This window comes from Acipenser ruthenus, chromosome 3 (genome assembly GCF_902713425.1).
Source record: "Acipenser ruthenus chromosome 3, fAciRut3.2 maternal haplotype, whole genome shotgun sequence".
NCBI classification, from domain to species: Eukaryota; Metazoa; Chordata; class Actinopteri; order Acipenseriformes; family Acipenseridae; genus Acipenser; species Acipenser ruthenus.
This window is the reverse complement of record NC_081191.1, coordinates 89,543,224-89,568,519: the sequence shown is the minus strand read 5'-3', so window position 1 is coordinate 89,568,519 and position 25,296 is coordinate 89,543,224. Positions and strand designations below refer to the sequence as shown.

Here is a 25,296-nt window from a genome sequence, read left to right as displayed (position 1 = left end):
AAGTTTTGGAATTGCCTAGTCAAAGTCCAGACCTAAACCCCATTAAGATGTTGTGGCAGGACCTGAAACGAGCAGTTCATGCTCGAAAACCCACAAATGTCACGGAGTTGAAGCAGTTCTGCATGGAGGAGTGGGCCAAAATTCCTCCACGGCGCTGTGAGAGACTAATCAATAACTACAGGAAGCGTTTGGTTGCAGTTATTGCTGCTAAAGGTGGCGTAACCAGTTATTGAGTCTAAGGGGGAGATTACTTTTTCACACGGGGGCATTGCATAACTTTAATAAATAAATGAAATATGTATCAAATGTTTGTGTTATTTGTTCGCTCAGGGTCCCTTTTATCTAATATTAGGTTTTGGTTGAAGATCTGTTAACTTTCAGTGTCAAAAATATGCAAAAATGCAGAAAATCAGACGGGGCAAATACTTTTTCACAGCACTGTATGCCCTACCATAGTCAATACACACCAAACTATACGAAAGGGCTCTTTGTCACAGCATAACAAAACAGATTTGTAGGCATGGAGCTGTGTCTTCCTAATTCTTCAGATAATCAAGTTCCTCATTGGGAAACTGTGCTAAAGGTGGCTTGTATTTTTAAGTTACACAAAAAAAACACACACAAAACAGTATTGTATTTGTAATACTGATGTTTTTTTTTTTTTTAGATTCAATATATATGTTTAACCAAATAATTACAGTATGTGAGGGCTTAAAGTTTCTGAAGATTTGTAAAAGCAACAAGACTATGTATTTAATTTGATATTTCTTTAATAAACATTTGCCAGAAAATGTCTTGGTACAAAAGCATTTGTTTTCTTAACTGGGATCATTTTACCAGAGCATCTGACTTTACAAAGGAAAGGGACAGAGGAGGGGGGGTGTTACATATAGAACAGAATTTATGAAATCTGTTTATATAAATAAAGATTCCTGTTATTTTCAGTTCAATTGTAATATCCACAATAACACTGACAGTGGGTCACAGACTGTCAGTAATCTTTCAATACAAAAGTAGTTTTCCCAAAGAAGCGATCAAAACATCCAGTGCCTTCAGTATGATTTATAGGCTTGGTCCAGATCTATAGAATCTCATATCCTGTGCACAGGCTGTCCAGCTTGCTCGCCTAAATTCGGTTCCTGGTTCAGCAGTTAATACTAATCTGCCCAAGACCAAAGTAATTTAAAAAAAATAAAAATAAATAAAAAAAGCTAAAAAGTACAGATAAAATTTATAACCTGGTTTAGTATAATGTACACTCAAAAGTGAACATTTTAAAAAGGTCAGCAGTATAACTGATTAAAAACAATATGAAAAGGTAACAGCATTTTATTTTTTTTATCTTATGCCTCACTGTCTCCCTCATTAAAAAAACAAAGCAATTGTCTTTCACGTCTGGTAAATAATTTTTAAACTCTTAAGCGGTTAAAAAAAAAAAAAAAAAAAAAAAAAAAGAATCCTAGCTTTGAATGTGCCCAAGAGCCTTTTAAAACCAGTCTTCAAGAATTGATCAGTATGGTAGCCCCCTTCCTCTTAATGTTGAAGTGTTCATGTGTGCCCTATAGCCCTGCGAGTAGGCACCACCTTGTGAGGGCGATCCCCAGTTCTGCCCATGTGCGGGACCCCCAGGAAGCATGTTTTCTTGCCTGCTCATCCCGTGGTTATAGCTGTAGATGTTTCCTGGCATGCTAGCAGCGTGAGTACTTTCTAGGTTACTGCTGTTTGCTAGCACTGGCAGAGGGCTGTGGTTGTACTCGAATCTGTGGTCCTTATCCCCGCTAAATAGCATGGCTCCTCCACTTCCTCCTCCTCCTCCACCTGTTCCACACCCAGAGTAGCTGCTGCCGTCGCCATAGTTGCTGCCCACTGAGCTTGAAAAGGATTCTGGGTAGCCTGGGGTACGTGGCCTGCCGGCACCACCAGTGTGAGTTGAAGCTCCGCTACTAAACATCTCCCCCAATGAGTGTGGAGGTAAGCCGCCGGCCAGGAAGCTGGCTCTCTCCCCTGCACCTAAGTGGCTGCCCCTGAAGTCGTCACTGGTGTAACTGCTGGAGGAGAATGAGGAACTCCCAAAGCTCTCCCTGTACTCGCTGCCCGGTTGGTAGGAACTTTCTTGCTGGTACTGTGGCTCTGGTACGCTGTGCTGGGCAATCAGTTGCATCAGGGCTGCCTTCACTCCTGAATGGGAATCAGCAGAGCCCATGGTTCCTCTGTAGTCCAGATCCTCTGTGGTGGGAGGGGGTTCTGGAGGCTCTGGGGGACGCTGGTCTGGAGGCAGGATCAACGGAGGTTCTGGAGCAGTGGCATTATGTTGCAGGTCAGCACTATCGTCCAAACCTAAAAAAGAGTACACACACATTTCTATGTTAAAGCTTGCTTTAATATTATGGGTAAACTGTCTCGTTTGGTTCATTTTCCCACAGCATGGACCGTTCCCATAAAAGGGATAGCGTTACAGATAGACATGTTATTTCTGTTCTCACAGACATCTTTTCTTACCATTAACTTCACACCATCTATCTTGATGTATGACATCTACTGATTATTTTATTGCAAGAATCAATTTAGTAAAGAAAAAAATCATATTGCAGACTTTTCAGACCATGTACAGTAGGGAATCCCAAATGTGTATGTGTGTACTACTATACTGTAGATCAAAATATCTTTAAAAAAAAAAATTGTAGGAGGACACTAACCATAAACAGCGGTTAGTTTTAAACCTAAAGACGTTATCGATCACAAAATCAAAGGTTGCAAACAAAGTTATGTTTTCCCTTGTAGTTTCTGTGCCTTGATACATTGGCATTATAAAACATATTTAAAATGTGTTTAAGTGTTTACCTGGTGAAGGTGAGGGGTTGGGCTCTGAGGGCTGCCTGGGCTCCGGGGGCACATCATTTCCACTGCTAATCTCTCCTTCTACTGGAACACTGTCTTTTTTCTGCATCTGCTGAACCTTTAGGAGCTGAGCCAGTAGAACTGTGAATGCACTCTGAATGGCTGTGGGAGCTGCGTCCCCCTCCACCTTAGGCAGGGCTTGCGGTGGAGGCGTGCGTGGGGCCGAGGGGACAGGAGGCTGGGTTACCACTGGCTGAGGCTCTTGAGGCTTCTCTGTGGAGGCCAGGATCCCAGCTGGTAGGGACATGCTGTTCAGTTGCTGCAAAGTCTCTGGGTTCACCTTGATGTTCATGACTTGGGCAAATTGAGCCATGCTAACTGTGTTCTTGGACTGAAGCAGGTTCAGCAGAATCGCCAGTTGATCCTGGGTTAGCTGGGGTCCAGTGGCTTTAATATCTGAGAAAACAGAAGAACAGAGATGTGTTGAAGCATAATGATGTAGATATGATTGTATCCTTACAATGCATACCAACACAATAGCACATCTGTACCAGAACCTCTTTTGGATTTGGTCATTAAGATTTTCCCTGATACAGAACAAGTAATGCAATACATAGGTTATTAGAGGAAGTAATTCTAATACGTAAATGTTGACTTTTCTGTGTAATCCCACCCCAAAATCAGATTTTTGTTAAATAGTTAAATTTTAACCACATTGTGCTATCATCAGAAAGAAGATAAAAATAAAAAAAAAAACACATTAGCAAAGCGTATATGGGGGAAAAAGTGATAATAAACATGTAGTGTCCTAAAATTTTAGTTTCATACTATTAATTATACAGAATGTTCCCTATTGCCTACTGCATGGAATGCAATATCATACTTCCTCAAATTAAGGTGCTTATTCAGGACAGCAACATAAGATGCCTAAAAACATTTCTACATTCCATAATTCATATTTAGAAATTATAAAATGACTACCTTTAAAGTGTATTGGATTTATTTATTTATTTATTTTTAATAAAAATGTAGTGTGCCCAATTATTTTATCACTGGCCTCTGGAAGACATAGACCAGCCCTGTAGGTGTTCGTCTGAGCACACTAGGTGCCTGACCGGTAGGGTCCGCTGTAGCGTGATGAGGAGAAACAATCCCCGACGGTTTTGCCTCGCTAACCCATGGAGCGCCAGAGCCAATGCGACTCTCCCCCCGGAATCCACAGTGAAGAGCGGCGACTTGTTGAGCCACTCAGACCCCGTGTATTGGAATTCTTCTACTACAGAACATACACAATTATTTCTACTGCTGTGCACATCAAAGTAGCTGAGATGAGGAGAGGCTAGGGAGATATTTCTTTATTTATTTAATTTTGTCATAGCCAATGATTTTTACCCAGTTTTCTCCCCAATTTAGAATCACCAATTGTGTTGTTATTAATCCCGGTTCACAGCTGCAACACCCCGACAACTCGGGAAACAGAGGCTGAAACATGCGTCCTCTGAAACGTGTTCCTGCCAATCCATCATTTCTCGCACTGCTGATCCTCAGCGAAGCCATCAGACCTATAATCCTGGAGGACAACACAGATCTGAATGACTCCACTGCAGACCCGCAGGCTCCCTATCAGCCACAGGGGTCGCTGGTGCGTGTGAACCGTGGATTGCCCTGCCGACCTAAGTCCTCCCTACCCGGGCGGTGCTCGGCAATTGTGCACCGCCCCCTTGGAACGGTCGACAATGACAAACCTGCAATCTCCAGGCTATAGGGCGCATCCTGCACTCCACGCGGAGCGCCTTTAGTGGATGCGCCACTAGGGAGCCCCTTCTTTATTTTTTATCCCCCCACCGATTATCCTTCTTTCTAACCACTGAGAAAACATTTACATTATTTAAACCCCCTTACAGGATGTTGCAGTGTATTACTTACGTGCCAAAGACTCTGGCAGATTATTTTAACCCTCTAGAATCACATTGCTGTTCCACAACAATGTTAAGTTATAAATGAAGATGAATGCGGCTCTATGGGACATGCCAGTAAGTGCACTACAACCGAGCCAGTATGCCAGAACTTTATTAATATGACCCACTGTATTTAAGCAGCGTAAAGAAAAATTGTGTCTTGGGTAAATCAAATCATGAGCAAGATCAACAAGATAAGGCCAAGGTAATCACCAAACTTAATTATGAGCTTAATGTATTGCATATATTTTATTTCTCCAAGCAGGATATTTTTCATGGTGCAATGGATAATACTTTTCATTTAAGATTTAAACTGCATGTAGGTAATGCTAAACAGACACGTCTGCTGAATGTTTTTCACTTTCACTAAAGTATTGCTGTGATTTGATACTTTTCCGACTGCTAGTTTATACCCAGTTTTCTGGTTAAACATATCTAATGTATTTTATTTTGGGATTAGTGTTTCTGAATTTGACATCCACTGTTCAGTTGTTGCAGCCGCACAACTACTGAACAGTGCTTGTGTATCTTCATGACCAGTAGCAGGGCAACACTGATGACTTTCAGCACTCCAGAATTAAATACTAATATATAGAGATAACTGGTTGCCTGATCAATAGGCTTGACTTCTATGGCCCCGTCTCAGCTAGTCTATTTTTAGATGAGTTTATGAATGAGTGCAGCAGCCATTAATTTCAAAACATCCTTACTGCATAATCATCTATTCTTGGGATTCAAATTCAGAATATGGGTTCTATCTGTTGTGGAGACTGGTGGACAGTTTAACACAATGTATTTGACCTTTTTTATTTTTATAATGCACTCAATGCCCAGGCATAGTTTCAATGGACTTACAATACACAATTAGAGAAGCAGTTTTTACTGTGGGAGATGTACAGGTGTATGGCATCTCCATAATATAATAAAGGTAGGCAGAGCAAAATGGGGGGGGGGGGGGGGGGGGATTACATAGCAAGTAAGCAACTTCCGTCTCCTACAGTAATAAAAATAATTTCAAGCAATAAATACACAACTGTGCAAAACTAAAATACAAAAACATAGACACTTCATATCCTGGAAAGTACCAGTGTTCATACTATATACACGATGCTTGATTAAATGCACAAATATACCCCCCTCCTCCTATGCAGACAGGCAGAGTAAGCAGGCCATTTATTGTTACATGTGCAATAGAGTTTATTAGTAAGCAGCTTTATCAGTAGTTTATTTCATAAACAATCAGAAATACAGTGTTGTTTACTGACCTAGTCCTACACTAGAACTGCCCTGAGATTTCTGTTGAGTAGGTTGAAGGCCTTGAGGGGTATTGTTCCTGCTGTCATCCATTCCCAAAGCCAGCTCCTTTCTGGGGACTTTGGGGGCTGTCATCTCATCAGGCATTTGCTTCTGACGCCTACGTTTTTTGCTCCAGAGCTCATGGCAATCCTGCCATAGAGGAAGGCTGTGGGGTAAAATAATTACAAATACATAATTACAAATCTTCTTCATAATAAAGAAAGATCCCATTGAAGGCCACAAAGCTAAACCTTTCAGCTTCAAAAATCAGATTTTTTAAAAAAATATATATTTCAAAGTCATTAAAGTACTTTGTTATACCAGAAATACACCAATAGCATCACTGGAAACTGCATTACTTGTGTCATACAAGTTGGCAGTGTAAACTAGAAATATGTTTTCCCATAGTTTTTTAAACAGATAAATAGTTTTGTTTCATGACAATAATGTTTGGTCATATTAGGTCAGAGGTCAAGGTCAAATGCCTTCTGAGATACCGGTATTAGCAATTGGAATAGCACTGTGGTGGTGCCCGACTGACCATTGCATACAAGCTCCCCTCATAGGGATGATTAAAAAAGAAGCACCCTTAGGTTGATTTGGATTGCCTTTAGATAAGAACTCCAACAACAGAAACAATAACTTATAACAAAGTTACAAGTGCAAATCTAAGCACTGTATAGGTTTAAAAAAGAAGAGACAGATAACATGTTTAGATTCATACTCAGGAGGAGGCATTTTGACAGGATCCACATCCTTCAGGAACTCGCTCTGAAGAGCCTGCTCAGCTGTGCAACGTTTGCTAGGATCCAATGCAAGCATATGATCAAAAAGATCTAATGCAGTTGAAGGAATGCTAAAGAAAAAAAAGGAGAGGGGGGGGAGGATAAGCCAGATTTATTTCAGAAAAACGTTTTAGTGCTGCATTAATGCCTTGTTGGTGTAATTAATTTGAATAATGCATTTCTCAGCTCAACATCTCTCTTTCAGGACCAATGTAACAATCATTTCAATGGGTCAGGCGATGCAAAAAATTGAGTGAAACTTATTTCTGTTTATTTCAGGTTATCAGCAGAAAAAAAAGAGAGAAAAACTTACAATGCAAATTCTTCCCTTAGTCGTCTCCGATACTGTTTCTTTGGTTTCATGGTGTTGAAATAAGGGAGCTTTATTACATCTGGCCAAACTGCGGGACATGGGCTGCCACAGATTCGACTGAGAAAATAACATTTATACAGAAACACATTTATATTTTAATCATCCTGCATCACTTCAGGTATTTAGAAGGACTAACACTGTAATAACCATTAATTCATTTAAACAGTGTAACAGGTAATTACCATATTAATAGCAACCAGATCAAACACTGCCATTTAGTTACATATTTACATCTACAGTAGTTTGTCTTAAAACAGTTACGCACACATACAGAAATTAATGTGTTAAACTGAAGAAAAAAAAACTACAGTTCTAAGACTATTTGAAAGTAGGCATACAGGAATGTTACAAAGTAACATTGCAACATTTAGGCACAACAAAGGCACGTAATGTGGGAATTATTTCTTGTGTTATTCAAACACAGCAAGCAGTATAAAGTGTTACAAAAAATGTTTTAAACATGCCCACATGGGAAATTTGACAGCAAACGGTTAACCCGCAATAAAGATGAAACTTTGTGGTTCTTAAGACTTAACATTTTATGACTTGCCTAATAAGCTCTAGCTGAGCAAGTTCCTGGTTTGCTTGAAAAATAGGCTTCTTTGTGAAAAGTTCTCCTAGGATACACCTGTAGACAAAATGAGACATGACAGTTACTCAACAATTATATATATACAAAAAAAAAAAAAAAGATGAATTATAGCAAATCAGAAAGAGAAGGGTCACGCTTATTTTCTCATTGCAAAGCTTACCCGCAGCTCCAGACGTCAATCGCTGGGGTGTATCTCTCCTCTCCCAGCAGCAGTTCAGGTGGTCTATACCACAGAGTAATGACTTTATTGGTGTATGGGCGGCTGAAATACAAAAAATAGAGAATTTGCTGTAAATGACACACTACTCATGTAAAACATTGTGCTGTTCACTGCCATCTGACAAGGTGCAAGCCAGGCAAAACCTTTAATGCTCACGGAAATACTGATAGTAAGCTTTGCTGCAGTTTAACTGTTTTAACGGATACCAGTGGTTTTAAGACAGGTCCTTAAATCAAAATGCAAGCTTGGAACAGACATCTTGACTGTAGTCAGTTATATCCTGTTAATTAAATGGTTGTTGATTGTGAGCAGTTTAACAAACATCTCCACCTGTCTAAAGATAAAATGTTACGACTTTGAGCTGAATGCTTAAAACTATAAATAACGAACTGTGCCAAACGTTTAAGTCTACATAAAACATATTATGTAGACTTTGCCCTGAACAAAAACTTAATACTTTTTTTCTAATGGCACGGATACCTGCTTTATGTCTAATCACAAATGACTTTATATTCAAAACAATATTGCTTAAAAACTACAAACAACACAGTCAAACAATACATCTGGGGTCACAACAATTCCTACAGTACTGGCAATACTCTTGGAAAGCAACTGACTCCAGTACAATTAAACAGATTTACCTAAAGTCAGCAAGACCGTCAGCCGAGGAGCTGGTAAAACAGACTGCCCAGTAAAGAACTAATTATTATGTACCATACCATTTAACACTCAAGTAACTGATATACCAGCTCATGGAATGTAACATGACATTGAATTATTTACAAGAAACAAAAGAAACAAAATATAAAACATAGGACAAAAACTTCACAGTATCAAATAAAAGGTCAATTTGAACATGCTGAATCATTACCAATATGTCCTATTTATGGTTACAGTACATGCAGAAATACTCACACAAGCACAGTCCTAATAACGCTGTAGTCAGACCAATAGTTTGGGGACTGCAATGTACAGTATGTGCTTCACTGCATAACAACAAGTGAAAAGGCATTATGGGGAAAATGGGAGTCATGCTGGCCATAAAGTAGTAAAACCGTATCTGCTATAAAGAGAGGGCACAGTAATGTGCTGTTTGGTACTGTACAAAATGATAGTCTTTATCAGAACACCAATTTCACTTGAACAGAGACAGCCTTTACCTTTCCTCTGAATTGTAGAGTCGTGCAAGACCAAAATCTGCAAGCTTAATCTGCCCCCTAGTGAAAAAAAATAAAAAAGTGACATTATATTCTGCAATATCGGGAATTTCAATTTTCTGTATGAAAAGTTTATGGCATCATTATAAATTAGTCACAGGATGGATATTTGTCTAAAATACTAACGGTGCATTTTCTGATGATAATCCTTATTTTAATGTGAATCCATGCAATGCTTGGAAAAGTATTTTGTTGCTTGCACGGCATATTAATGCAGTTTCCAATTCTGAACAAAGTATTAAACCTTGCCATAATGTAATTAGAATAAAAGTTCAAAAGGCACATCCGACCTAAAAGAAGCCTTTAACACAATAGTCATGTGTGTATGATTCTAGAGGCATACACTGGGGTCTGTGTAATATAAAATGAAGACCCACCATTTCCTTAAAGATAATGGAAACAAATATAGCTACAGTAAAGAACACAAGAAAACTTTATTGGATTTTTAACAGCAACACAAAGTGAGACCTGACGTGTTAAAAAAAATACCTCCATTTGAATTAAATGAATACATGTATAAATATAATGTATATAATCTATGTTTATGTATATTTTACATTATTTATTTTAGGACAGACAGCAAATACATAAATTATTACTACTTATTTGTGGAGAATGGTGTGAGTATACAGCCCTGTGTTTCAAATACAAACTGTACCTTTAAATTGAACAGTTGTATAAAGTTTCGTTTTTTATGATTAAGAACTTCAACCATAGCCTTCATATTAAAATATATAACATATTAATGGTTTTGTTCTGGTTAAAGTGCTATAGCGAACTACAAGTAAAGTACTAGACTGTTGCTTGTTTAAATATTTTGCTACTCAGATGTAGTTAAAAACCGACACCACGAGCAATTTAAACATTACCTTACCTGTTATTAAGCAAAATGTTTGAACACTTGATATCTCTGTGTAAGAAGTTTTTCTTGTGGCAGTAGTCCAGTCCTTCCATTAGTTGTCTCATGAATGACTTTATGTGGCTTTCATTAAAGTGAACTAATCCTGATTCCAGCAGGCCCATTAGGTCATGGTCCATGTATTCAAACACGAGGTAAAAAGCACCTAAAAGGAAACAGTTAACATGGTTAGAAATTCAACCAGGGCATACCAGGTCTACTCCAGGAAAAGCCTTTGAGGCCAAACTGATTCAATCTGGGTTCAACTATAAACATGGTGGTGCTACGACCAAAAGTAGGTTTTTACATTAAATAAATGTGCCGCATGAACATCCCAATGTCTAAGCTGGAAACTACACACATATACCTTGCTTCTTTATTTCTGCAATGAATAAATCTTTCTGTAATGCATACCCATCTTCCACCTATTGTCTGCTATACACACTTCAGCAACCTATTTTGTTTTTCAAATGTATTGTGCATTAAAAACTGTTATAATATAGTTCCTTTTTTTGCATAATACATACATATTGCTGCTGCTTCTTATTGTTTGTCAGTTAAAACAGAAACCAATGTCTTGGAAATACCTTTGTCCTTCTTGAAGTCCAGTGCATCCTCCTTGTCTGTCACAATCTCCTTCATATTGATGATGCTCTTGTGGTTCAGCTGCCGGAGGATTTTGATCTCACGAATAGCAGTGATAGGAAAGCCTTCCTTTTCGTTATCTAATCGCACTTTCTTCAGCGCCACCATTTCAGCTTGAAAAAATAAAATTATATTTTATTTATTTATCTCTTAGCAGATGCCCTTATCCAGGGCGACTTACAATTGTTACAAGATATCACATTATACATTATTTCACATTATACAGATATCACATTATTTTTATATACAATTACCCATTTATACAGTTGGGTTTTTACAGGAGCAATCTAGGTAAAGTACCTTGCTCAAGGGTACAACAGCAGTGTCCCCCACCGGGGATTGAACCCACGACCCTCCGGTCAATAGTCCAGAAGAAAGTAAATGGATAAATAGACTGAACACGATTATGCCAGCGGGACTCAACAGAAAAGAATAAACCAATTAACTCCAATAAATATATAACATTTAAATAAATAAATAACAAACAAAATTCATTCAAAAGTTGTGCATGCTGATGCGCTGGGGAGGTCAAATCAAGGCTGATCCTCAGAGCCAGCATTGCATGACAATAAAGATTTATATAAAATAATGTTAATTAGAATTAATACCGTTTTAAAGATAGAAGTAAAATTGATGTCACAATATACAGAACACCATTACATCATGTAAGAAAATTATGGATTTGAATATAAACAATAACAAGTAGTTGTCATGCCGTCAAAAAACTATAAACACACACACACTTATAAACATACTGTTTCAGCAAGGCAAAAAGACGTGTGTTTTATTTGAAAACAAGTAGATATTTAAATGCCAGACCCTACTATTTACAATACACATAAATATTATATTTAAATTGCACTATAACTCTGATTCCCATTTAATAAATGCCAAACTTAGTCCCACGTAAAAAACATCATTACAGATTTCCTACATTCTGAATAGGTTTGCAGATATTCATGTGCTGCATAATCCTTGACATTGTTTTGACTGGTACGCGGTTTTCTTTCTACTACAGAACAGTAAAGCAAAATTGTGCCAGTAGACAGTGCTATTAGTGTATGTTAATATTAATGCCTCCCTGACCAACCGCAGCTCTAGTTACACACTAATGCGATTAATATTAGTACAACAGAAAAAAAAACGTAGCTGTGATCTTGAAACTGCGTGTTTCTGGCGTGTTTTTTTTTTTTTTTTTACAAGCAGGGCCATCTGCTGACTGTTTCTAATTAGAGCCTCTGTCCTCCCGCCAAACACAACGTTTTTGGCATGCATATGTTACGTGATCATGGTAAAGAGCTTTCATTGGGCAAAATGAAATTAAACTAAACAGTCTGTATTGATTCATCTACCAGCACACGTTGAATATGCTGGCAGTCTTACACAAGTACATTTTTCAAAGCCTTCACCACCGTGGCGAACTTCGGGAAAAATAGTTGAGCCACAAGGGAAAACGTTTCGCTTGTGGCGACATGGTAAGCGGGAACGTAGTGTAACAAGCTGGGTTAAATAAATAAATCGTTCAGACGAAGAACAGTAATGTGTATTCCAAACAGTTTCTTTCGCCGCCCCTGCTCCCGCCCCCGCTCCTCCCACCACCACCCTGTGAACAATTCCTGGTGAGAACCCTGTGCGCGTGTGTGTGTGTGTATATCTATCTATTTTTGTATTATTATTTGTAGGGCTAATGATTTTTTTTTGTTTCAAAATAGAACGTTTTAAGTTTCACAATTTCTTTCTACTTATTCAAGCTATTTCTATTTATTTTCCTTGATGCAAGAGTTGACTGGAGTGAACATTAAATGAGCTGTTCAAAGCCCAGACTGCATCACCTTTTGTTTGGCAGCATTGAGGTCTGAGGAGTTGAGTTTAAATCCACTTACTCCAGTCTTATTTAACATAAAATCAATGTTCATGATACAAAATGAGAAACATTGAGACTTTAAGATCTAGAGTTGTACTGTATTGCTTAGTTATTTGGTTCTTGCTCTATAGAATGAACATGTCTTTTTCTTCTATGCTTAAATATAAAACTGCCCATCAACAAGTATTCCAGATAGGAATGGGAATTATTATTTTTTTTTTAAAACAAATCCAAAATACCAAGTTAAGCAGGATACGCCTGATAGCACTCTGATATCCAAGTAAGTTTTTACCTGTATCCTTGTCTTTTGCTTTGTAGACTTGTCCATAAGTGCCCTCTCCTGTTATTCCAAGGATTTCAAACTTGTCCACACAACGCTTTCCCCAGTCGATCTCTGTCTCTTTTATTTCACCAAACCGAGGACCACAAATTCTTCAAATGAAAAACAATACGCTGTATTAACACAACTCTTTGGCAATCTGAGTTCGTATATATTTTTACTGATCTTAGGCAGCAAAAAAGAGCACATGTCCAGTAATGTGCCATGATTAAAAAGCAAACATGTCACCCACCAAGGCTGTAAATTCTAAACTAAAGCCCTCAGTAACATGAAAACTCAGATTACCATGACCTATATCCACATGTAAAAATGTAAGTTTTACAGACATTCTTCATATGCCCTCACAATCTGATGCCCATACCAAGTTTTGTTAGCATTTTCTATTTTCTTTTTGAGATACATTTAGAACTGTAACTGTGACATATGTAAAGTATGTATGGACAGGCAGGCACCACAATATAGCCTCAGATTCTGAAGAATGTCTTTATTTAGTCTCATTTACCAACTGGATAAGCCATTCTCTAGCTATATGTAAAAAATCAGCTGGCAAATAGGATTTTAAAGCATTGGGGGTAAAACGTATACATCACTGGATTGATTTAGGAAATAAAACCATCAAAACGTGAAATGACCCCTATACCGGGAAACTTACAATGCTTTAAAGGACAAAGCAATATTTGTGTTTCTGTAAAACATCCAACTGTTAAAATAAAAAGCTGCCACCAAACTGGCAAAGAACCACTGCAGTCTGAAGTCATTTTCTTGGCAGAGAAAGATAAATCAATGCTCCCTGTAAATCACTGGTTTATAAGCTACTTAACATTTAAAAGGAGAATATAAAACTAGATGCTGCATGGCAGTGCAGTCAGTAGTCATTTTAATCCTTGCCTGCTACCTATGCAGTCTACCAGACTTACTTAGGTCTCCGTTTAATGACTGGCTGAGCTGCTGTCTTCTTATCCTCTGGACTGTTTGGGGAAGCAGGGGCTCCTCCTGTCAGTTCGGGTGGTAGAGGGAGGTCGCTGAGTAAAGGGCGAGGTTTTTTCTCCGGCTTCTTCTTGGTTGACTTTGCTGAACTTTAATTTAAAAAAATAAATAAATAAAAAATAAAAATTCAGATTATCACACATTTAAGTTTCAGAAAAACAAAACTATTTTTTGTAACTGGACGTGCATGTACTTGGTACAAGCACTTTTTCCAAATTACTTCCACAAAATTTGCCAGCTAATTAAAAATCTATTTTTTTTCTCTCCATGGAATGTGGAAGAAATCTTGAAAGAAAAAAAGGAAAAAAAACTGCAGATAATAGGAAGCTGTGGTTTTTCCAGAAGGTTTAGAGATGTCACTGCCCAACCTTTCCTACCCTGTCATAAGATTTACAGTAGTTTTAAAGAAAACCTTGATATATATTTCAGTGCTTTTCATGTCTTGCATGGGAAAACCTACCATTTCAAAACAATTGATCCCCCTCCCCAAGACTTTATCATGTCATGTATTTCGGTCAAGATAAATGTATCAAACATACCCTCCCTCCCAGTGAGGGTTATGCAATCCCAATACAAATAATTCAACCCACCACAAAGATATTTTAAAAAGGGAATGCTTGACACACAGCTAAGTAAATAGATCAAGACATTGAGAGACACTGTATTTGCCTAGATTAAGGAAAGAATGAAAAATCTGGAACATTACTAAGCAGACTGTACTTTACCCCAAACAGCAGCAGCTGTCACTTGCTATCCATCTATTATCTCCATTCAGAGAGATTATCAATATTCCTATAAGTCCTTCTTTCCCTTACTGTAACCTGTAATAATAATGGCTACAAATAGAAGACAAAAATAAGCGTTGTTCTCTTACTGCTAATCAAAGTCCATGAAGCAAATTGGTGAAGTGATTTACTTCCTCCTTTGCACTGAAATACTAAGTGTATACTGGAGATCCAATTCTAACTGATGTGTGTCATCAAGCAAAGAAGCTAAAGCTGCCTGATTGAAATAAAACAAAAATTAATGGGAGCCATGGTGCAGCTTGACAGTAAAGAAAATGGAAGGTACTGTACAAGGACAGTAAATCGGGGAAAGAGTGTTTATGAAATCAGGCAATTCATTTCTACTATAATTCTCTTTGGACTTATCAAGTACTTTTGTTTAACACTTTAATTGGTTTTGCCTATTAACTGCAGCATTAGAATTTATTCAACACCAGACTGAAAAGTTACCCAGGAAAGTTGTCCAGTCAATTTACAGCAGGGATATTTAAATGTGTCATTACTTGATGAAAAATAATTGCCTAACACAATATTTATGATTGTATTTGAAACAATGTAAAAATGTCATTTATGTTTCTAAAGTAAAAAAAAAAATGTTAATGTTTCTAATGTAAAAGTGAAACTCACTCACAAATATTTTACAGAAGTTAGAGGTGTATAATTTCATATTTATATTGAACTCCTGTATTCTTTTTCTTCTGTAATTGATGGTAAACGGTACGTGCTTCTCTTTTGACTAAGTATTTAGATCCCAAATCATACATCATATGAAGTATGCAACACTGCAAATGACAATGCAGTGGATGTTTCTTTATGTATTTGTTCTTCACACTGTTGGTGTGCATACACATTTAAACAACACATTTCTTAGACTTGGGCAACATTTTAGCTGAATCAATTGCTACTCCACTTCATTTTTTATTAACATTCCCACGTTGTCCAAGCCTATAAATATAATGCATATACATTTACAGTAAATTGTTATATGGATAGAATCGGTGCTTTATAAAGTACAGTATCTAGTATGAATTAAGTATTACTAAAATAAATTATATATTAAACTATTTTTTACACTGTATATGGTGAACATGACAACCGCACTTATTTTTTTCCCACTAAACTTTTTATTATACACTCTCAGCCATGCAATTCACTGTAACCTTGACTTGAGTCTTCTTTGTATGTGCAGTCCTGGTATATATTTATATTGATGAAGTTGTGTACTGTTTAACTAACAAGTACATTGCAAACAGAAGAATGAATGCAATACTACTGTACATAGTTTACTGCCTACCTCTCCCGTCATCTTTTCTGCTAGGTTGCCAAGTTTAACTGCCTCTGAATTAAGACAGCAAAGTTTAATCCCAGACAATTTACTCCATATTTGCAGTCGTACAATGCACTAACCTTTCAGCATCCAGGTCCTCAGGCAGCAGAGGGGGCAGAGGTAGAGGGGGCAGGGTCGAGGTGGGCAACACTGCCTGTCTCTCTTTCTCCTTGCCTCCCAGGCTGCCAGACACAGGGGGTTTCCTTTTTTCCTTGGGCAGCTGGGAAGACTCTTCCTTCCCTTTGTTCTCTCTAGGGGCTACAGGAGGGGCTGCTCGTTTGCTAGTCCAATCAGCGGGGGACCGAGTCTCGACCTGGGCCTCTGTTGAAGGCCCCTTGGCCTTAGCAGGCTTCTCTGGAGGTGGGGAGGGAGGCCTGTCCAGCCACAGTTTCTTGGGCTCCTTCACATGGTTTGTCAGGGAGGGCTGGGATACAGCAGCTGGGGTGGCGGCTACAGCAGGCCCTTTAGTAGGTGTGGAGGCGTTGGAGTTCTTGGCCACAGTGCGGGCTGCTTCAGCTGCCTTGGCCTTCTTCTGTTTGCTGAGTTCGGCTGCCAGGCTGCTCTTGAAGGTGAGGGTGCTGGGGGAGATGCTAGATTGGCGGCTGCGTGAGCGTGAATGCCGGTGTCTGCTGCGGGACCGGGAGTGACGGGCGGAGTAGGGACTGCGGCTCCGTGACTTCCCTACTCTTCTGGAAAAAATATGTGACAAGAAGATATTTTAAGCTAATGTAAAGGTGCTGGAGACAAACTGAATTAAAAGTTGGATTCTCATGAAACAGCTTAATAGTATTACTGTAAACAGATTGTCTTCCCAGTAGCGGATTACCATTGACTTCATTTCTAAAGATGGGACTTTGGTGGGTTTGTTTATAATTGATGTGTAAAGACATTATAATGTACGGTTTTGTATTTTTTGCATTGGCTTCATACAATGTTTTATTTATGACAAGTGTTAACCCTCTAACACTGTTACTGTAATTTCTAATGAGTGTGATATATCTCAGTTACAATACTGTATTCTTGATAATTGCATAATGGTCACTTTTATATTTCTACAAGTCACGGGAAACGATAGTGTTGTGCTTTAACATGACAGAATGCATACAAGGGGTATTTCCTCCAAATAAACAAGAGAATATATACAGTAACAAAGTGGTCTGTTTCTATATCCAAGAAACTTGACCTTAATATGGCAGCCACGTTAGGACAGGGGTCAATGTCATGATCACCAACACAATTGGCACATGCTTATGCAAATATGAAGTCAGCACTGTACCTCAAAATGGTCTAGGGATCACCAAAGCGTTAGGTCTTTATCATTTCTAAAACAAAAGCTCACATAGTTCTATCTTTGTAACACCTCAACTTTAGTTGCAAATCAAAGCGGGAAGCAATATCAGACGTTAACCTGCTAGACTAGCCAATACCACTTCAAACAAACCAAAGAATACCTTTTTATAATGAATGAGCTTTGAAAGAACACCACTACAGTAAGCCCACGAGATGTCAAAGTGTAAGTTTGTAGGGTGGGGGTGTACGTAGCATCTTTCATTAGCAGTAACAAAATGTCCGATATCAGTGCACTGAATGGAGATATACTAGATCAAGAGCTGGGCCAAAACGTTGATTTAAACGAGACAGTATCAGCATAGTACCTTGTGCTATGACCTACCAATGATGTACCTATACAGTAGCTGTACTCAAAGTATCGTTGGCCAAGATTGATTACACCTATTGTACAGCTATACTAAATTAAACTCCTGGGGAAAGTAGGAGTGATCAGATTTAGTCACTTAAATCATTAAGCTCCAATTGCACCAATGTGGATTAAGCACTAACCCAGATTAAATCAAGGTTTATATTTTAATCATGTTGCACAAAACTATAAAGCAGGTTTTTTATTTAATCCTGGTTTAAAATTAATCCAAGGTCAAACATTTCTTAAATCCAAGATTAATGTATAATCACATTGCACCAGTAATTTTAATCCAGATTTAAATGTGAAAGGTGAATTAAATTTAAACATTCCTTGGAGGTGGTTTCAATTTGCACATAATGGCAGCAGACCTGTATTTATTTACCTGACAGACACACTGATAATATCCTCAGAAGTAATGGCTTTCCTTGGGATGAGCTTTTTCACTAGGATGAATTGCACAAGTTTTACCCACAAAAGGAGTAAACAAACATCAAAACCAAAAGACTGCTTCAGTTCTCACACTGTTACAATGGTAGATCGATATCTTAAAAAAAAAAAAAAAAGAAAGTACCGTCTGTGTAAAACAACGGCACAATCGGTCTCAAATTGGAGAACATGAAATGCTAGTCAGGGCAAATCTCAACCAATGAATATTTAGTAAAACCCTGTAGTCACAAACAAATAAGATATAAGCATGCTTATAATAATAATAATAATAATAATAATAATAATAAGTTAGTCATGTATCGTATTTATATATCATGTGTTGTACAATTACACATTTTTAAAAGTCAATAAAAAGGAGTATGCGGCATTGTAAAAAGTATACACATGTACGGGTGTCGGTAATTAATCGAATCTTCAGAGTGAATTCAGGACAACCTGATTGGCATCACTAGAGACCGGGTTAAGGGTTGTAGGATACTGTCGCCACAGGCTCCATGTGGGGCTATGTTGTCGCTTTTTGATAATTACTATATAATGTACCATAATATATGACAAGTAAAAATATAGGAATTAATGTTTTCTTATGCTTGAACTGTTTTTGTTTACATTTGCTTTTATCCTTTTTGAATATGGTGTATACAAATAAAGACCTGCTTAATCCAAGATTTAATAATCCTGGTTTACATTCTGGTGGTGCAATGTAACTGATTAAAACATAATCACAGATTAACTAATCCTAGTTTATCACTCAGAGGTGTTTTTTGTTTTTTTTTTTTTTATATTCAGATTGGTGAAATCGTCCCCAAGTCTTGAAGAGAAGAGAATATTTGAACTGATTTTTTCAGAGCCTTTTGCTCGACTTGTGTACAGTAATTTGGACATAGGTACATAATTATGCAGTAAATTCATTTTAAACAACTAAAGCAAAACAATGTGGAGGTATTAAGAGCTTTTTTGATTAAATACATAAATAAATGAACTATGAGTTCCACACTAATATATATATATATATATATATATTTATTTTATTTTTTTTTTTCAAAATGTGTTGCATCTCATACTGCAGATCACAAATATAAAGCTATTCAAAGGTTGTGACCACAGCAAAAACAACTCTCAAAAGGGGTTACATTGTACCCAATCTTTGGTGAAATTGAGCAATCAAGCACATTTACACATTAAAGTAAGTTATAACATTAAAACATAGTAAAACTGTTTTCATTTTGGAAAAATATACAAAAACTATGTGGGTAAACTGATCTTGGCAAATAAAATGGGCGATATGACATTTAATTTTTCTTGAGGCACTTTTTCCATTTTCTTATCCTATGTCTGCCATTTAAGGCACCTCGAATTAAATAAAACACAAACTAATGAATTGCACATTCAAAACAGCCTACGCTTTAGAGTGACACAGACAGGTATGCGGATAGACAATCAGTACATAAGGGACACTAAGAACAGATGACCCAATACATTACCTCCTCAAATGGTAGAAAAAAAAGTCTATCAGTATGACCTACATCCACTGTATTCACATGTAAAAGTTTGACATGGCAGACAGACAGATGGCTCCATAATCTTAAAACTGTTGTCTTTTTTTAACCACAACTGAATTAAAGGATAAATGTAAAATGTGGCATGCAGGTATGCATAAAAGACAGACAAACAGGCAAGGAACCTCCTAATATCCTCAGATTCTGCTCTCAGATTTGCTGAAGAAAATCCTAACCAAGTTTTAATCACAGGCGGATTTCTACAGTATGTAAAATACTACGACATCATGCCTGTACATTAGGTAAAGACAAACATGCACCAATAGCAGTAAGAGGATACTTCTCATTAACAGTGTGTAACAATTATCAAATGTTTCTTTTTGTGCAACATTTTTTTTTCGCTCACTGGAAACCATTTACTGTGATGATTACTGTAACAGAAAAGCCCACAAAACTGAAGCAAACAGAAGTTACTTGCAACTGCGGCACATGTAATTCCAAACAAGATGCACAAATCTAGTATTTGGATTCTGTTGAGTTTGGTCAGCAACTGCCATTATACATTATTTTAATCCACCTTGCATTTTTGACATAACAGGGATATAAATAATACTATTGCAATTACTATTAGAAATAATGGTATTGCAATGCTGTTTCACCCACTCCACTTCTAAGAGCTTGATTAGCCACAGTGTAACAAGCACAGGTTTGTCTTAAACGCATAGTAAAACCAAGAATGGATCAAACTGCAATGCAATGGGAGTCTTATTTCCACCCCTGCATTAAATGACTAAAAAAATCAGATAACAGTTACCAGATACCAATCCACAATGCAAATATATGCACAGGACCATGGGTTCCAAATTTGTAAATTGATTTGAGTGCCAAACTATTTCAAATAATTATGTATCTATCTAGACCTGCCAAAACAAAAGCATCAATTAATTTAAATATTATTATTATTATTGTTATTATTATTGTTATTAATAATAATAATAATAATAATAATAACAATAATAATAACAATAATAATAATAATAATAATCTGTTCTCTCCATGTCTGCTTGCTGGATATCAATACCAGTCAAGCAGACATGAAAACAAATGTCAAATGTTCCTCCATGACTTTAACAAGTTCAGGTTGTAAAGTACAGTTCACCTACCAAAGACAACAAGCAGTATGTCTTATGACAGACCTGGGGTCAATTATAGTTATAATAATAGCAGAATTGTTTGCTGAAATTGCAATTACAATGCTATTTGTCCAATTACAATTATGCTGCAGTAAACGCAATTATAAATTACAATTCCACTAAAAAAGTAACATAAATAGCTACACACTTTAACGTGTTTATTCTACCAATCAGAAATCAGAGGTACAAATATAGAAACATACTTTTCTGTAATTGAACTGTTATGTATCAATTATATTGCAATTTCAATTAGAATTCCAATTAAGCAGGTGTGCCAGGGTTCAACTACAATGACATTGTAATTACAATTGTAATTGAGCCAGGTCTGCTGTGGGAGGAGTTGTTACTGATGCGAAAACTTGTTAGGAAACTTACTAAACCTGACATTTGTGCTGTGCAGTGTTTGCTGCTATTTTTATAACTAATGAAACTACTTAAGTTTAAACTAGGGATACCGGTACAACACTAAAACTGGCCAGCACATGTTTGGGCGCTATGCAATAAACTATTCTGTCTTAAGTACAGTAACATCAAGTTCACCTCTTTGAATCAAGAATGATGAAACAGGTATCCAGAGACGCTGTAGCCATTTTTATAGTGGGGGTGCTGAAAGCCATTGAACAAAACTGTAACCCCTCTAGATGAAAGTCATGTTACAGCACCCCCAGCACCCCTAGTTCCAGCGCCACTACAGGGATCTGACATCTTTGGTTTAAAGTCCAAGGGTCTCGTAACTCCAACCGTGTAGTTTTAAACTTGTAAAAAATATATATATATATTATTTATGTATATTACACACACACTTCTCCTTTTTTAACCAAGTCATGAAAACATTATGGAAACACTGGTCTTTAATAAATAATTCAGGCCCAGTTCCCATTTTAGGCCTTGTTCCATGAAACGCAGTTTTAATCTTGTAACGTTAAAATGTAACGCTCTAATACTATTGTAACGTGAAATTGGATTTGGTGGACATGTTTGTTTAACTTGAATGTGCTACTTTGTGTAGTTGTGTTTACTTTGAAGAGAAAACACAGGTGCAGGGTGACCGTGTGCATGTTTGACTTACCTCAGATCGGGGCTCGGGCTGTAGGATTTTCTGTAGGGACTTCTTGATCTTCGCCTGCTGTTGTACGGACTCGAAGTTATTTCCCCTTGTTCATACGGGCTGTGCCGGTTATAACTGGGGGATCTGCGTCTGCTGTAAGGGCTGGGAGACCGATGTCTTCTGTTGGAATATGAGCTAGGCGACTTCGTAATGTTATTGTACACAGCGTACATCTCAGAGTCTCTGCCACCATAATGTGGGCTGGGGGATCGTCTCTTGCTGTAACTAGGGCTCTTTCTAGCATTAAAATGGTTGTAACACCCACCAATAACTGGGGACTGGTTCCCATAGCCCTGGCCGTAAGTCGCATAAGGGCTGTCCTGCTTGTGCCCTGGGCTTACCGACTGTCTCTTTCTGTAGGCCCTGGGTTCTTCCCTGTCGTCCCTGTAAGCTTTTGGAGTGTCCCTGTAGGCAGACGGGGCCTCCTTCTCCGCTTTTGATTTATTACTTTTGTGCGGTTTGGCCTCCTTTTTGTCCATGGAGAAGGGCAAGTTGTGCTTTTTCTTCCCGTTGCTATCAATGTTACGGGTGCCATCTCTGGCCTGTTTGTTACTGCTGCTGCTGGCCCAGGGTTTAGAAGGGCCCCCCTCCTTCTGATGGCTGTCCTTCTTCTTGTGCTGTTTTTCCAGCTTGTTCCTCTCTGTGGATCTGCTACTGTGCTGGCGGGGCTCCTTGCCTGGGTTACTGTGCTCTTTTCTCGATCTCCTCCCTTGCTCGTCCCCCCTGTCGCCGCCAGGCTCGTTGTCATTCAGACTCTGCAACAGAAGCCGTTGGTTATGGGGCTCAGGCTTGGGAGAGGGGCTCCCCGAGAAACGCTCCGACTGGGAGCTGACATCGTCATACTCCACCAGGGTCCTGAGCTCTCCGTCTCTCTCAAACACGCTCCTCCGCTCGCTGCCTGGCTCATTCAGCAACTGCTGCACTCGTTCTCTGCCGTATTCGCGCTTCTTGTTTCGGGATGAGGAGGATCGCCTCTTCTCCCGGCGTTTCTGATCCTGAGAGAACGGCTCAATTTCTCCACTGGAGCTTGGCGATTTAACTCTCTTCTCCTGCCGGGGCTTTTTGTGCTCAGAGGGGCTCCGTCCCCGACCCTCTTGCACCACCTCCGAGCTCGGCATTTAATATTCAGCCCGCTCAAATGGGTATTTGTATTGACCGTATTTACCTGGTTATACTTAATTCAAATGAAGAATGAAATGTAATTAATAGACACAACACCAGTATTCCGGCTGAAGAGCCAACCAGATAAATCCTCTCTGTCCTGTATATCCACAACGTGACCAAACAAAAATAAATACATGAAGAAAAAAGCAGTCAATTCTAATCCATAGAAGCGGGCAGTTTGAAAGACTATTGAAATCACAGACTTGAAAAACGCATTCCATACGATGTCCGTGTACTCGATTATTATATAAAACAGTATCCCGGTTGTGAAAGTTTTTGGGAGGTAATAAAATGGAAAGGATCGATTTCTTAGTTCATAAACTTCCTGCAGCTCCTGCTGCCACCATACCTTTCCAAGCTGCGGCAACACGGAAGTGTCTCTCTTCGGTCAGGCACAGAGTTCACTTAGTTTCAACTCCACTTCGGCAGATTCAATAACACGGAAAGTCATTTTTAAAGGACAGTTTTACTCTTGGTTTCAGAAACCAAGTCTAAACTAAGTTTGTAAAGCTGAAGGTCCCAGGTTGTTACAAAAATATTCTTTTTTTTTTCTTTTTTTCCCCCACTGTAACCAAATTACAAAATATTTTTAAGAGTTGCTGGGGAGTTTACTGGTTACAACTGTCTTCTGTCGCTCTGTTACGTCACTTGAATAAAAGAAACACCGGATAACGAGTTACCTCCCACAAGCCTGGAAGGAAAAACAAAAATACCTTTTTTTTTTCAAAAATAAATTTGAAACAGTTTCCAGTGTTTCAGTCTAAAACACTTTTATTTAAGTTGTATGGCTTAAAGTGTCGTATTTGTAACAAATCCCCGGCGATGCCGGTGGATTACATTTGGAAGACACAACACACTGAGAGCTGCGACATGGCTGCCTTCTTTCAACACTGTACCGGGAACATCCGGTTAGATACGAGAGAATGCAGAATTAATGATGGGGTCAGAGTTCAGAGGAGAGTGCTTCCTGTGTTCGCAGCAATAATACTACGTGCACTCGTAACAATAGCAGCAATGGAAAGTATTACGATTTTGTGGTTACAGTACTGTAATGCAAGCATGTTGCGATGATTGAAAACTCGACAGATTCCAAATGCTATTTTTGTGGCTAGTACAGTACTATCATTTGTTTTGTATTGCGTATTAACAACACAGACCGCTTTAGTGTTATTTTCAGATACGCGGATAAAAAGTGGTACTCAGAGCACTGCGCATGCATAAACAACTTCTAAACAACTTCCGCTTAGAAAGCACAGAAGTGGCCATGCAAATGTACGTTATGCTGTTTTCGGTTTTTTTCATCATTTTTTAATTGAATTTAACATTTTTCCCACCATTAAGAAAATAGTATGCGAGTATTTATCATATGCAATACAATGGGTCTTGTATAGTTTTTACTTACGCAACTCTGCGGTGGACTTCTCATTTTGTCTTGTTCGTCATGATTTTTTTTTTCTTTTTAGAGAAATTGATTGTCTCTTTCCAGTTTAAGTTTGCAAAAAATAATGTATAATGAATTGTAAATATACCTCTGTTTGACAATAGGAAAACACATCACATCGCAATTGATTGCACCTGTGCCAAAATCTCACAGTGTACCACTTTCTAACATTACACAGGTCAAGTATTGGTACGCGTACCACGTTGTGACTATGTACCACTTTATAACACTACACCGGTCAAATAGGCAGTTGAAAATTTTTCATTTTAGTCAGATTATCTAATTGAAATCTTTGTTATGTAGTGTACAAGTGGTGTAAAAAATGATACACAAGACACGTTTGGGGCTGACTTAGTTTTAGAGCCATGGGGTCTTATTTATAATTTCTGGCTTGTGATGTCCAGGGACCAAGTCTTGTTTAAGGTGAACATTTTATCTAACTTTCTTTTTATAATTGCAATTGCATTGGCTATATAACCTAATATTCTGTTTGCCTTTTTTATAGATTCTCTGCACTGTCTAGTTGGCTTAAGAGATTCATCCACTACTACCCCCGTTCTTTTCATACATAGCTTCCTCTATTTCATTACTATTCATGCTGTACTTGCCTCTGTTTTTGCATC

General features: G+C 38.1%; 1 protein-coding gene across 1 annotated transcript; it reads right to left on the bottom strand.

The window, feature by feature from the left end:
- Nucleotides 1-752: 752 nt before the first annotated feature.
- On the bottom strand, nt 753-24,136 carry LOC117394448 (cyclin-dependent kinase 13-like). Its single transcript, XM_033992734.3, has 14 exons — nt 22,030-24,136; nt 16,206-16,814; nt 13,944-14,102; nt 12,979-13,118; nt 10,765-10,935; nt 10,154-10,343; nt 9,223-9,279; nt 8,003-8,104; nt 7,801-7,878; nt 7,191-7,307; nt 6,817-6,948; nt 6,062-6,258; nt 2,842-3,294; nt 753-2,337 (listed from the first exon to the last, which is right to left on the bottom strand). Exons 1-14 carry the CDS (start codon nt 23,184-23,186, stop codon nt 1,511-1,513), a joined length of 4,389 nt encoding a protein of 1,462 aa, XP_033848625.2. The 5' UTR covers nt 23,187-24,136; the 3' UTR covers nt 753-1,510.
- Nucleotides 24,137-25,296: the final 1,160 nt, after the last annotated feature.

Bases quoted from the DNA above. Each gene is read 5' to 3' on its own strand.
- LOC117394448 (XM_033992734.3), bottom strand. From the start codon at position 23,186: ATGCCGAGCTCGGAGGTGGTGCAAGAGGGTCGGGGACGGAGCCCCTCT. The intron at 10,936-12,978 runs GTAAAAACTTAC...TATTTTTTCAAG, and splicing joins AGCAAAAGACAAGGATACAG to CTGAAATGGTGGCGCTGAAG. The intron at 2,338-2,841 runs GTAAACACTTAA...ACTCTTTTTTAG, and splicing joins CAACCCCTCACCTTCACCAG to GTTTGGACGATAGTGCTGAC.